The 13745-nt window shown below is 57.4% G+C and overlaps 1 protein-coding gene across 7 annotated transcripts in view; it reads right to left on the reverse strand.

The window, feature by feature from the left end:
* Window positions 1-7798: 7798 nt before the first annotated feature.
* The window catches only part of CDK5RAP2 (CDK5 regulatory subunit associated protein 2), a 179271-nt gene continuing 173324 nt past the window's right edge, over window positions 7799-13745 (reverse strand). For 5 of the 7 annotated variants that reach the window (XM_043453940.1, XM_043453941.1, XM_043453943.1 and 2 more), the window contains 3 exons: window positions 11202-11328; window positions 8290-8336; window positions 7799-7889 (listed from right to left, as the gene is read on the reverse strand). In XM_043453940.1, coding sequence (XP_043309875.1) covers window positions 7818-7889; window positions 8290-8336; window positions 11202-11328 — 246 coding nt within the window. In that variant the 3' untranslated portion in view covers window positions 7799-7817. Of the gene's footprint in view, window positions 7895-8289; window positions 8337-11201; window positions 11329-13745 lie in introns of all 7 variants that reach the window. The other 2 variants (XM_043453944.1, XM_043453938.1) reach the window with 1 other exon arrangement.

Here is a 13745-nt window from a genome sequence, read left to right on the forward strand (position 1 = left end):
GAGGTGAGGGAGGAGGTGTAGTGGGCGCCAAATGGCCAGGACCCTGGGTAGCCTGCTCCGGCTTCCCGCAGAGCTGACACCTCCCTCTGCTTGTATATAAGATTCTTTCAGAAGAAAGGGTTCCAGTTCCTGAAGGGGCCTGCGGGGGACCACGGGCAGTCAGAAGGTCTGGACCTTGAATGAACCGCCTTACCCCTCAAGGATTCACCTTCTCCGTCTGTCTAAAGTCAGGTTGGACCAAAGGACCTCAAAGTGCCCTCCCAACTCAGAAGCTCAGACGCCCTGATTTCACACCGGCAGAGGCATCATGAAGGAACCGTGGGAACCGGGTGCAGAAGGACAATTATCACCACGCTATATAACACTCTAATGGCGGGATCTTTTATGTTAGAAGAGACGTTATGGAGCACAGTTCCATCAAATGAATATAATAGACTTGTTTTATATTACAATGCACACTGTAATTACACATTTCAATAATTCCTTCAATGCATTACATAGAAGCGTTCTGAAGTAATGGAGTCCTGGAACCATATATAATAACTCGCCTAAGGGGAGGACGCGGCTGGTGGTGATGGGGTGACGAAGAGGTCTCCCAGCTGGCAGGGACAATCACCATCTCCTCAGCCCAGGGCCATTCGGCTCAGACCCCGCTTTCCGGAGGCTCTTTGGAGGAGGCCCTTTGTCCCACACCTGCCCAGGGAGGCAGGAATCCCTTCTCCGACACCCCCAATGGCACTTCTGCAATCACACCTCCAGGGACCAGGAGCTCACCCCCAGGCTACCTCCTGGGTGGGTCCTGTCTTTAAGAAATCTCTCCACCGCATGCACAGAGCGTTGGGTCTCTAAATTCATATCATTGTATCCATACTATTCAAAGCAGCGTCGGGACACCCCTGCTGGTCCAGTGGTTAAGAATCCCCTTGCAGTGCCGGGATGCAGGTCAGGGAGCTAGGCTCCCAGGTGCCGCAGAGCAACCAAGCCCCTGAGATACAACCCCAAGACCGAGCACCGCATCTACAGAATGCTCGTGTCCCAACTAAGACCCAATGCAGCCAAGTAAATATATATATATTTTAATATAATAGATTCCTTTTGCTGCTGTCAGAGATTGGGAATCTGACATGGATCCCACTGAGCTAAAATCAAGGGAGCAGCAGAACGGTGCTCCTTTCTGGAGTTTCTAGGAGGGCATCGACTTCCTTGCCTTTTCCTCCAAGTCACCTGCACTCCTTGACCCCTGGCGCCGTCTGTCCGAAGCCAGCCCCTCCCTCTCCAAACCTTTTTCTGTTGCCGCATCTCTCTGACCGTGACTGGGAAAAGTCCTTCTCTTTTCAGGACTCGTGTGATTAGCGTGTCCCACCTGGATGATGCAGGATAACTTGCCCAGCTCAAGGTTTTTACCTTGAGCACATCTGTAAATTCCCCCTTGCCATGTTAATATTCACAGGTTCAGGGATTAGAGACGAGACACCTCTGAGGGACACGGTTCTGCCTGCCCGGGGCCTCCTTTTATTGTTACAATAGCAAACGGACTGTGAGCTCCTGTTGCAGGACGTAATGGCTTATGGGGCTGTGACAGTGAATGTGGGCCACGTGACACACACAAGCTTGATGAATGGAGAACGGATGGTCAAAGTATCAATGGCGTAATCCGCTTGGTCAACATCCCTCCAAAAGCAAGTCACGGGAAATGACCACAAGGCTCTCAGTGCATTACGGCAGGCCACGCGCAGAGTGAGACTATTCACCTCCCTTGTCTGGACTCCCTACCTCTGTTAATGCAGCCAAGGGACCGTTAAACGCAGCCAAGGGACCGTTAAATGTAGCCAAGGTACCGTTAGCGTTTGGGATCCCTTCTTTCGTCTCTATTAACTTAACTGCTCGCAGTCAGTTAAAATCCTGTCTGTCTCCAGTTCCAAGGGGAAATATGATCGTGCCCATTTTATAGGAGGAAAAACTGAGGCTTAAAGCGTGGAGGCCCAGAGATCACCCCTGAGATGAGTCTTTAAGGATGAGTAGAGTGAGTCAGGCTGAGGATCAGGGAGACACATGTGCAAAGTCCAGGGTTGCAGAGAACAGGAGGTACCTCCAGGGCCTATGAGAAGTGCGTCAAGCCTGGTTGGGGGTAGGGGCACCGCCCAAAGACACGGGGGATGAGGACTTCCCTGGTGGTCCAGAGGCTAAGACTGCAGGCCCAGTGCAGGGAGCCCGCAGTCCCTGGTCAACTAGATCCCACATGCCGCAACCAAGAGTTTGCACGCTGGAAGGAAGATCCTGCAGGCCACAGCGCAGTCACATAAATAAATAAATATCTTTTAAAAATAGGAGGGTGAAGGAGGAAGGTTGGGGTCAGGCCAGGGAGGGCTTGCATGCCAAGGAGGAAGGGGCATGTGGTCTCCAGAGCGAGTGTGCCGGCACGGAGTGAGACGAGGGGGCTTGTGGTGGCCAAGCGCACCCTGGCTGGGCGCAGAGGCCGGAGGGGACAGGCAGTGGCAGGAGGCGGGGGACCCCATGAGGACCAGGTCAGCAGGGGGAGGCGGGTGCAGAGAGGACAGAATGGAGAGGGGTCAAGAAAGCAAGCAGGGCGGGCTGGGCTGCTGAGAGGCAGTGAGTGGGAGGAATCCTCTGGGCGGACTGCGGTCCCGGCGGGTAGAAGGGGCCGATCTCAAAGACAGGGAGCCTGCAGGGGAGGAGATGAGAAACGGAGGCGGGGAGAGGTCAGACCCCTCCCCAGGGTCGCGGGGCTGGATCCCTCGTTCTTCCTACACAGCCACGTGGCCCTGCTTCCCAGGGGACGGCAGCCTGCAGCCAGGTCAGCCGGTCACTCCAGGGCGAGACCCAGAGCGGGCAGATGAAACCACAGTCCCGGCAGGTCCCCGGGGGAGCAGGGGGGGGCCTCCTACGGCCGCAGCAACAAGAGGACAGGATTCTGCATCCCCACGGCCACAGCTCGCTCACCCGGAGATGAACTGAGCCCCCAGCCCAGCCCACCCCCAGCCTTCATCCTCCTGTTCCCTTCCCTCCATCCCCGCGCTTTCTCCTCCTCTCCTCGGGATAATCACCACTGGTGCCCAAGGCCACAGATTAAAAGGCCCCAACTTCAGGGGTCCACGTTCAACTGTGCCCAGGGCTGCCCGAGCCGGTGGGCAAGGGGCCAGCACCCAACGATGCTGTCGTTGTTGTCGCTAACAACTTCCTGCCCGACATCCTGGCCTCACGGCGCCACCGCAGGTCTCCCCAGGGCCTGGTGCCTTTGCAGACTGTTCCCTCCTCCTGAAGTGTAGGCACCCCCCCTCCCCGTAACACCCCGCCCACCTTGAAGGAGGGTGAGAACACCCTCCCATGCCGTGCCCCCTCCATGAACGGGGCCATACCCCTGGGGTGAAAGTGGGGGCTGGAAGATGGTGAATTTCATAAAACACGAGTGTCTCTGAAGGCCTTCCAGTGCCGAGTATCCCCTCCGCCCACCATGAGAAACGGTCTTGCCTGCGGACTGGTTCTTGTAAGATGCTTGAGGGAGAAGAGTAGGAGAAACTGAATTCCCAGAAACACCAGTGTCATCAAAATAAAGTGACCCTCGCTGAGAGAACCACGGTGAAATGGAAGCCAAAATCATAGCCTGCCCATTTTGCAGAGAAGAAAACTGAGGCTTCAAGAGAAGGAAAGAATGAAAACACACACACACTCGGGCTCCCAGCCATGGGTTTCTGCAGCCATGGAGCCCCAGGACCCGGCTCCCCGCGTCTGTGACCCCCGGCCCTGCTGGAGTCAGAGTAAGGACGGCCCTCGCTCCTTCCCCGCCGCCGGCCATCACCGCCGTCCCGCGCCTCGGAGGAGCTGGGGCCACTCGCGGTTTGGTTTGTTAAGAGGAAAAGTAGCGCTAACACAAATAGGGGCTCTTTCAAAAGCTGAAAACCTTAATTAAGCGCTTGTGGGAGCACCTGTTAACAACCACAGCGCTGCTGGCGTCTGAGAGAGGACCGTGGAGGGTGGCCACAACCATGGGGTGGATTTATTAACGGCGCGATCCAGCAGGAAAGGGGCTCCCCAGGCCCAGCGCTGCCCTCCGAGGTCAGGTGGGGGCAGCCGCTCCCCCAAAGACTGGGTCGAAATGAACGAGCTTAAAGAGCCCTGGGAGCCCTGAATGGAAGCGGGGGCTGGAGGCGGCTCCAGGGCCCCGTCTCCCGTTCCGGATGCAGAGACTGAGGCCAAGCCGTGGACGAGACTGGGCCTTGACGTGGAGGAACCTCCCGCACCCTGCCGGGGGGCCACATCCCAGCCCCCCGCGCCTCCTCCGTCTGAACCCAGCCCCGCCGCCGACTGGCCGTGTGACCCTGGGCAGGCCACTCTGTGACCCAGCCAGTCCTTCCCCTGAGAAAAGCAGCATCTCCCCCACGAGGTCTCACATGATGACCCGTGACTGTGTTACACTGCCCGCCCGGGCCACGGGACCTCCTGAACAAGCCTTCCCTGTTGGCCTCGTCATTCACCCTTGTCTGTTCTTCCCACCGGTCCGAGTCCTTCCAGGAGGTGAGAGACACCTTGGGAGTGTCTGGTGACTGAATATATTTGCTGGCTTGTGGCTGGCACTGGGGCTGAAGGAAGCACCACATGCGTTCTGTGCCTTCACGACCTCCTAGCTAGGGATGGGGGAGACACAATCCCCCCCAAATCACACTTAGACAATAAAAGCCACAGGCGTGGCCAAGTGCCAGTGATGGGACTCATCACCCGGGACAGCGCACAGTAGGGGCTCCCGGTCAGAAAGTACCCTCTGAACAGGCTCTGAGGCCAAAACCAGCAAGAGAAACAAGAGAAGCCAGAGGTGGATGGGAGCCGGCCAGGCAGAGGACAGCATGTGCAAAGGTCCTGTGGCTGGAGGGTGGGGGGGGGAATCCTGTGACGCTGAAGCATGGGAGCTGAGAGTCAGGCAGCTGGCGGGGAAGGAGGAACGGGCGGGACTCAGCACCCCCAGGCCCGCGAGGGACGCCAGCCACGGTGGGAAGCCTTCAGCATTTCACACCAGGAAGATGACAGGATCACCTCCACATTTCAGACTGTTCTATAGCTACAGTGTGGGAACGCTTGCAGAGGGTGTGGGTGCGCGTGGGGAGGCCAGCTGGGAGGCTCCTGCAGCATGTGGTCCAGGTGACAGAGAAGGGTCCAAGGTGGACCATCCGGAAGTGAGTGAGGAGTGGCCTCGGGAGGCGGCACCAATAGAGAGGCTGGGGTCGTGGGTGGGACAGGACAGAGGGCGGGGAGCGGAAGGCGGCGAGCTCGCCTCCAGCACAGGCGGCCGGCCAGGGCAGAGCCCTCAGGGAGGAAGGAATGGGCAAACCCCAGCGACCTGGCCGAAGTCCGGGCGGCCCTCACAGTTAGCCGTTATCAATCTTTACCCTTCCCCGCCATCACCTGGCAGGTGAGGGAACGGAAGCAGGTTCTATGAGGAGCCCCGAAGGCCACAGCAAGGCCCTGGGCCTCCAGGGCCCCACCCAGGCCCACCCCACCTGGCGCCCAGCAGAGCGAGCTGGGAAGGCCCCATCAGCAGCAAGGGGTAAACACGACCGGCCCCCAGGGCAGCATCCTGGGCTTCTCTGGGCACGGGATGAGTCATTGTGATAATTGAATTTTTGAGTTAAGGCTTAAAATATGGCCAAGATTGAAGAGGCAATTTGGCAGGGTCGGGAGCCCCCAGGCAGGTTTCCCTGCCTCCACCATTCGGAGGAGTTATTAACAAGATCACTCTTTCTCCCCTGCACGGTCTGTTCACAAGCAGGTCTCGGGGCCGCTGGGTCGAGGAATTAAATTGTGCGTCTCTGAGGCCCATCTCTGTTTGGAAAGGGCAGAGTGAGAGGAGGCTCCTTGGGCCGTGACGCGGGGGAGGGCTGCACTTTTTTGGAAGAGCTGGCATTTCGGGGAGACAGGGTACAGTCCAGAACAGGACTGTTTTGGGAATGGGTCTCGACAGACCCAGGCTCAAATTCTGGCTCCAGCACTTGCTCCAGTGACACTACACCCCTGTTTTCTCGCCTGTAAAACGGGCAGGCGGTGCAGATGAAAGAGATGATGCCCAGCGTGGCTCCTGCGCATCAGGTGGGCGCCAGCCTGGGGGGCGAGCAGGGCCCGTGGCAGGGCCGGCGTCTCGGCCCCGCCTCTCTGGGTATCTGTTCCCTGCAGGTGCGTCTCAGGTGCAGCTCCTCAGCCACACCTGGTGATTCCTTTCTCCGAGCGGGGAAACGGACGCCTGTCCTGAAGAAGGCTTCACAGCCTCCTGAATTCAGCTGCTGGTAAAAGGAACTCGCCGGGGACAAGGGAGCTTTTTCCGAGGTCCAAATCATCCCTATTTGCCGAGGATGTTTTTGGCCCAAATCCAGTCCAAGCTCATGGGGCTGCTCCTCCACCTCCCCGGAGAGGGAGGGCCTTCACTAGCCCAAGGTTGGAAATATTTTACACGATTCTCAACTGGGGGATAAAAAGGTGCTGTGCTTTGGCTTACTGAGCTCCTGAGAAGCTGTGGGTGACTGAGGCCAACGGCCAGCTTGGCTCCCAGAGGCCCCTGCTCTCAGGCGTCCAGGGTTTACCACCCAAAGGGTCGGGATGGACCATGACCTCCACTCACGGCCTTTCCAGAAAGCTCCCACAGGCTGAGCACCAACCATGTGCCAGGCCACGTACTCAAAACGAGCGATGAAGCTGCCAGACTGTTGCCCTGTTTCTATCTGAATCTGAGGCTGGCTCCAGAGGCTAGCCCGAGTCCTGACCACACCCCCATCCCTGCCCCCACCCCCATCCCCATCCCCATCCCCACCAACACCCCCATCCCCACCCCCAGCCCCGCCCCCATCCCCACCCCCGCCCCGCCCGCATCCCCGCCCCCCACCCCATCCCCATCACCGTCTCCGCTTTTATGCACATCACCACGGAACCTTAAACAGGGCTTCCTAACTTGCTTGAGACCCGCCACTGACACACTGATTCTTGGAAAGGCTCTCACTGTTTGGCGACTTCCAAACGGCACAGGATCACCTGCGTGACCGGGTCTGGGCTAAAGAAGGGCAATTCCCATTTTACAGGTGTATGGACTGAGGACAGAAGCGTACCACTCGGGTCTAGAACCAGGCCTCCTCTTCTCTCCAGAGTACCGTGCCGAGCCATCTTGTGGGCTGTTCGGAGCTCCCTTTGAGGAACTCAGCTGTGAGACTTCTAGAAAAAGGAGCTGCCACATCATAACTAAATCTGAGTTTTCCCACACTGGAATGTACTGAGGTACATGTGCGCAAGTATTTCTCAAGATGAGAGCTCAGGTGACAGAAAGCCAAGCAGAGACGGTCCTTACTGACCACCGACCTGCCCATCACTTGGTGAGAAGCAGAGGTGGGGGCCCAGGCCGACCTGTAGCCCAGGCTTGCCTCCCTGAACCCCAGGCCTCCAGCGGATGCGACCACGTCGCCTCCACCACCGTCGTCTCGGGAGCTGATGGGGTAGCAGTGTGGGGCACAGTTCAGGGTCTGGAACGACAGGAGGGAGCGGAGGACCTCGGACTGGTCACTCGGCTGTCCTGTGAACACACGGGTGGTCCGGACCACCCCAGCGTCCCCACCTCCAGGGAGGCCTCGGGGTGAGCGCTGGACTGAGCGATGGAGCGGCATCGCTCTGCAGGCCCCAGGGTGGGGGCGGATTTCTAGCTCGACACCGGCTAGAAAACGCGATGGTGGGTGGGCATCCGGAAGAGGCCACACAGCCCCTCTCCCCTCCAAAGCAGGAGCCCCACCCGTGACAGAGAGGCAGGACGCGCTCAGCGGGAACCCCAAGCTTTATTGGCTCAACGTTCTCCTCAGGAGCCTGGTCGGCTGGGACTGGACGTTCCAGGGTGGGCACTCCCGGGCCTGAGCTAGGAGAAGGGGGGGAGAGGAAAATGAGAATTTCAGGTCACACGGAGGGATTCTGGAGTGTGATCCCTGACAGGGTTAAAGGTGAGAAGCTCTGAAACTGCTTTCAAAGACATGCTGTTTGATCAGTAAATGTTTATAGGACCAGACGACGATGAAATATTTATCAAGTGCCCACTGTGTCAGGCACCGCTTGCTGCCATTTCTCACCGGTTAAAAGGACAACACACCAATAACTAAACGAACCGTCAAAAATGGAGCAGGAGAAAGCGAAACTTTCCACGCGCTGCTGGCAGAAAAACGCAGCGGACGGGTGTCCCTTGCTGTTTCAGCAGGACAGCACGCCAGCCCACCCCCACGTCCCGTCCTCCGCCCGAGGGTCTCCAAGCGACATTACCTCCAGGTTCCCTCTGGCCTTCCGAAGGACCTTGTGCGTCACAACCACTGCGGAGAGAGCAGAGGACGGGGTGATCAGACACGGGCACCCCGCAAGACGGAGGGGAAGCCAAGGGCGGGGCGGCGGCCTCCAGCCCCAGAGGTGTCCACCTCATCACACCGCCGGGGCCAAGTGACCCGTCGGAGCAGGTGGGCCACAGACCCTCCTCAAGCCTCAGCCACCCGCTCTGCGACGCTGGAAGGCAGGGCGTGCGACACGTTACAGATGGAAACCGAGGCCCGGCAGGGCCAGGGGGACCCCAGAGCCCACCTCCGCGGGCTGGGCCATGCTGCCGCGAGGGGAGAGGCCTGTGCCTGTCCCGGAGCCGTCATCCTCTGGAGGAGCCGCTCTGGGAATGGGGAGTGCCCGCTCCAAGCAAACCCAGGTGTGCGGGCCAGGGCCGGGGGGGTGGGTGCTGCAGTCCTTGGGCCGGGCGCCTGACCACAGGGAGGACGGACCGACGGACGCGGGGCGGCTCCCTGCGCCGGCAGCGCGTTCCGCCAGCGCGCTCCGCCTGGAGGAGCGGGTGGGGTGGGACCACCTCGCGGCTCCCTGGGCTTCGCGGATGCGGGCGGAGGCCCAGCGTGTGGGAACCCACGGGCAGGCGGAGGGCCCGCCTCGGGGCACGGCTGTAAAAGGAAGCCGGCTTCTCGCCGCAGCCCCTGTCTGTCCCCCAAACGCCAGGAGCAGGGGGAAGGCCACCACTGACGGAGATGGGCCGGATCAGGACTCGCCCTCAACAGGCCTCTGTGATGCCCAGGGACTCCATCTACGCCCGGGGAGGACACACAGGCTTCTGGACCGGGCCCTCGGCCAGTGAGGCTGAGACCGACTCCCTGCTGGCTTATTCCGAAGAGGTGCCGGGCGGTGGCCTTGAGAAAATATTCATTTCTGGCCTCACAAAAACTTCCCTCTGGAGGTGAGGGAGCCCGCCTGCCACCTGTGACCCGGGGGAGGGCACAGACGTTGGGGGCCTGGTTTTTAACTGGGCGCAGTGAATCTCAGAGGGGCCCCCCCCAGCCCCATGCCACAGGGCAGAAGTTCTTAACTTGGGCCCAGGGTCATGCTTCTGGGCATCCAAAATCCCTGGAAACCATGTGCAAATCTGTGTGTACACAGATGTGTGCATCTTTCTGGGGAGAGAGATCACCTCTCCTGAGATTCGCCAAGGGGCTTGGGATCCAGAGAAGATTATGTATCGTGGCACTAAAAGTATCAAAAGAGTTACATCTCACCTGGCCCAAGTTTGAAGGGGTCCCCACATCTGAGCAGCACCGCCCACCTTCCGAGCAAGAAGCCCCCACTGAGGTGAGAAGCCCGAGGGGCAGAGTGGGGAAGGGCTGGCCCCAGGCAGAGGCGTGCCTAGAGCCCAGGCCTGTCTGACAGCACTCGACCCCTTCCACCGAAGACCCCAGCCTCAGCGGTGTCCAGCGGAGACAGGTGGTTTCTCAGCTGCGACCTCAGTGAGCACCCCCAGGGGTTCCTGCCTACTAGGGGCGGCAAGTGGAGTGGGCGGTCCCCGGCATCACGGGAGGGTCTCACAGTCACCCTGTCCCCTCCTTTCCCGGCAGACTCTGAGCAGAGCTGGCATGTTCACCTTGACCCAGGTGGGGAAGGGAGAGGTGGGGACATTCCCCCGACTTCCACCTAGTCCCTGAGAGCCGAAGCAGACCTGGGAGAGGCAGGCAGGCCGTGGGGTCCTGGGGGCACTCAGAAGCCTGGACAAGCAGCCCACTCGCTGTGCGACCTTGGGTGAGCCCTCCCCGCGGCCGAGACTGACTCCAGGTCAGGCCGTGGGGGGAAATACGGAGATGGTGACGCCGTCTTAGCAGGGGAGATGCTACGACTCATCGGAGGTTAACGGTTTGCCACCACCTCCATGCACAGAACTCAGTCTGACCTCATGGAATAAAAGAGCCAGAGAACTAATGCTTATGAAGCATCCGTTCTGTCCCAGGAAGAAGTACAAGAGAGCTGAGACACCACTCCCATCCCTGTCTTACAGATGAGAAAACAGGGGCACTTCTTTATGAAGTTGTGATGAGAACCCAGGCCCATCAGCCGGTCTGAGTCCTCTGGAATTTCCGTCTCTGGTTAGAGGCGAGGACTCTAGAGCTCGGAGAGCTGAAGTCATTTACTCCCAGTCTCGCAGGAAAGGGGTGATCTGAGCCACGGCTCCCCGACCCGGGACTCGGCGCTGGGTTCTGGTCCCTGGATCCGCTGCGGTGATTTACCCATCTGAATCCACTTCCGGAACCTGCTCTCCTGGAGGCAGGGTTCACTTCCTGTGCCTGGGACTGTCTGGGCAACAGCCGCAGGGCACTGCTAATGCCGTGAAGCCCAGTGTTCCCTGGACTCGGGCTGCACAAACCACGCTCCCTCCTGCTCGCTGCTCCAGGCACCTGGCCCAGCCACACGGCCCACAGCCACGACCCGGGGGCACTGCCCCCACGCGGACCCCCCTTCCAGCGCCCCTCTTCTCTACCAGGGACTTGAACTCCTAGGCCAGAGCCCCACAGACATCTGCCACTCTGCCAGGGCTACCTCCCTACTAGCTTTCAACACCACCCTCACCCCTCCACGGCCCTGTACAGCCCCCCAAGAGGTCTCCCCACCTCCCAGCCGCTCTGTTCAGCCACGGGGACCTAACACACGAGGGACCCTGTGATCACCGATGCTCCTTCCTGGGTCTGGCCCACAAAGCCCCTTGTAAGGTAAGGATGTTGACGGGCCAGCAGCCCGCGGTCCGGCAGGGGCTGTGCTGTCAAGAGGCTCTTGGAGGACCCCGGGTGAAGGACGGAAGGAAACCCAAACGCAGGAGGCGTCAGGACAGCCCAGGGCCAGGACGCGGCGGCCACCCCACGGCCACTCACACTGGTCAAAGATGACCTTCTCCTGGTTCTTGCTCAGCTGCAGCAGCTTCAGGGTGTTTTGCAACTTCTTGTCTTGTTCAAACAGTTTATTGTGGAGTTTGCTGATCTCTGCCTTCAGTTCTCCTGTCTAAAGAGAGGGGGATTTAGAAAAAAAAAAGAACAAAGAGTATAAACATCAGATCATGTAGGAAGAATTGCAAAACCATATAAAAAGCACTCAACCTTCCAAACAAAGGTATTTGAGCAAAAGCTGGAAGCCACATGCTACCATTCAGATGGCGGCAAGCGTGCAGGCACCGTGCCCCCAGGGCCGCGGGCGGAGCTGCGAACCAGGGCAGCCCAGGGCGCACCCAGGCCCACGGAGACGCAGCGGGTGTTAAGATGCGCTTAACCCTCCAACCTAGCGAGTCTACGCTTGGACAGTTACCCCCAAGGAAGGGCAGTGCAGGCCCAAGAAGATGCCTTGGCTCCAGGACGTTCACCTCAGCACTGTTCACGGCAGGACGAAATAAACAACCTGGTTTGTTTCAATAGGGATTTAGTAACTTAATTATGGTACTTATATACAGCGGAGTAATTTCGCAGCTATTAAAAATGATGTTGTAGGACTTCATTTACTGACATTGAGAGATGATCCTAATTAGTGACACAAGAGCCCAGAACAGCTCCTGTGTACCAGGGCACACCGGCTTCACAAAATTGAACGCATATATCTCTATCCATAGGCGTGTATATCAAGATGTCTAAACCATCTGACGACAGAGACATCACAAAAATGTTTACAGTGTTCCATTTCTCAGAGATGGGATTTGGAATATTTTGTTTTTCATTTTTTAAATTTTTCAGAATTGAGTTTTTTTTTTCCCAAAAAACTATAATGCTGGTTTATTTTTAATGCTTTCATCTTACAAAGAGGATATAAAGATATTATTCGGGGGAGTACGATCTATTAGGAAATCCTGCTTTGATTTTTCAGATATGGGGAGAGAGTGGATGGATGACAAACCCACAGCTCCCCGGCCCCTAAAGTGAAATATGCACGCTGTGGTGACTCTCTCGGGCTTCCCTGATGGCACTAGAGGTAAAGAACCCGCCTGCAAATGCGGGAGACATAATGAGGTGCGCGTTCGATCCCTGGGTCGGGAAGATCCTCTGGAGGCGGGCAAGGCAACCCACTCCAGTGTTCTTGCCTGGAGAATCCCAAGGACAGAGGGGCCTGGCAGGCTACAGCCCACAGGGTCCCACCGAGTCAGACAGGACTTAAGAGGCTTAGCACGCACGCACCAGCTCTCCTGCCTAGTCGCCGCTGAGCCGGTGCGTGGGGTTACACGCACTCCCTTCTGCATAAAACAGCTGGATTGTAAGGTGCCCGGCGCAGGCCACCCGAGCGACACTGAAACACCTCTGCTCCCAGGAGGGAAGACGGCAGGCTGCCGACTTACGGAGAATCACTTTAGTTTGTCCCCAAACTTGTTTACGGCTTTTGTAATCAGCTATGTGATTTAATTTTTAAGTAAGCTTATAAAATATGTGTCTGAAAAGACAGAACTGGTTGAAAGAAAACCTGCATATGTTTCAGGGAAGACCTGATAAAGGCAAGTCACTAAAAAAAACCACATTTCTGCCAAATTAGGTGTGGGTGAGTCAACTCTAAAAGGTGTGGGAGGAACACAGTCTAGGAGAATTCTACATTCAAATTGCTTCGCAAGTGCCTAAGTTTTTTCTTCATCTTCAAGAAACAGAAATTGGAAGTGACAGACATACATTATGGATGTAGTTTATGAAAGAAAGGAGATGGGGAACTTCAATCAGCAGACCCACATTCAAAGAAAAGGCCCTGGCCCAACATCAAAAGAATGGCAAATGAATGTACATTGAACTGTTTTTAAGTTAAACTGAGATGTTTAAGGTATGTATCATTTTTTGATTCCCTGCTTTAACCTACTTTTAAGATTAACCAATCGTGTCAGCTACAAGGACTTCGACAGTGCTTCCAAAACAGATCCTAATTAGAACACAAGGTTTTCTTTGATTCTTCCTCAAGCTGAGAGCCTGGAGACTTCTGCTCTGGCCGTGGTTTTGCAGGCCACACATTCTGGGACAAGGTCACTCTTCACTCAGAGCCCTGGGTCATCTGTAAACAGGGACGATGCTGGACCCTCCTGTCACGCTACAGAGGACAGAGGCTCAGAGGAGAGGCTCCCTGAAGACAGGGACAACAGTTACTGCTCACCTTGTCTGCCTAACCTTACCTCTCCTTCTAAAGTCAGCTCAGATAGCACCTCCTCCAGGAAGCCCTCCTTGAGACCCTTCCCCACCGCAGCCTCGGTTGCTTACCTCTGGGTGCCCATCGTGTCCAGGGCTTTCCCTAACATTTCCCACTTCACAGTGGATTGTAACAGGTCATTACTTGTTTGTTTCCCCACCTACACTACAAGCTCCCTGAGGGCAGAACTCAATTCTCCCCTCTGACTCCCCAGTGACTGGCTCAGAGTAGGTATGAGACCATCTGCCAAGTGGTGGGTTCATCTGCGCTCTCAAAAT

This window comes from Cervus canadensis, chromosome 30 (assembly GCF_019320065.1).
Source record: "Cervus canadensis isolate Bull #8, Minnesota chromosome 30, ASM1932006v1, whole genome shotgun sequence".
Taxonomy (NCBI): domain Eukaryota; kingdom Metazoa; phylum Chordata; class Mammalia; order Artiodactyla; family Cervidae; genus Cervus; species Cervus canadensis.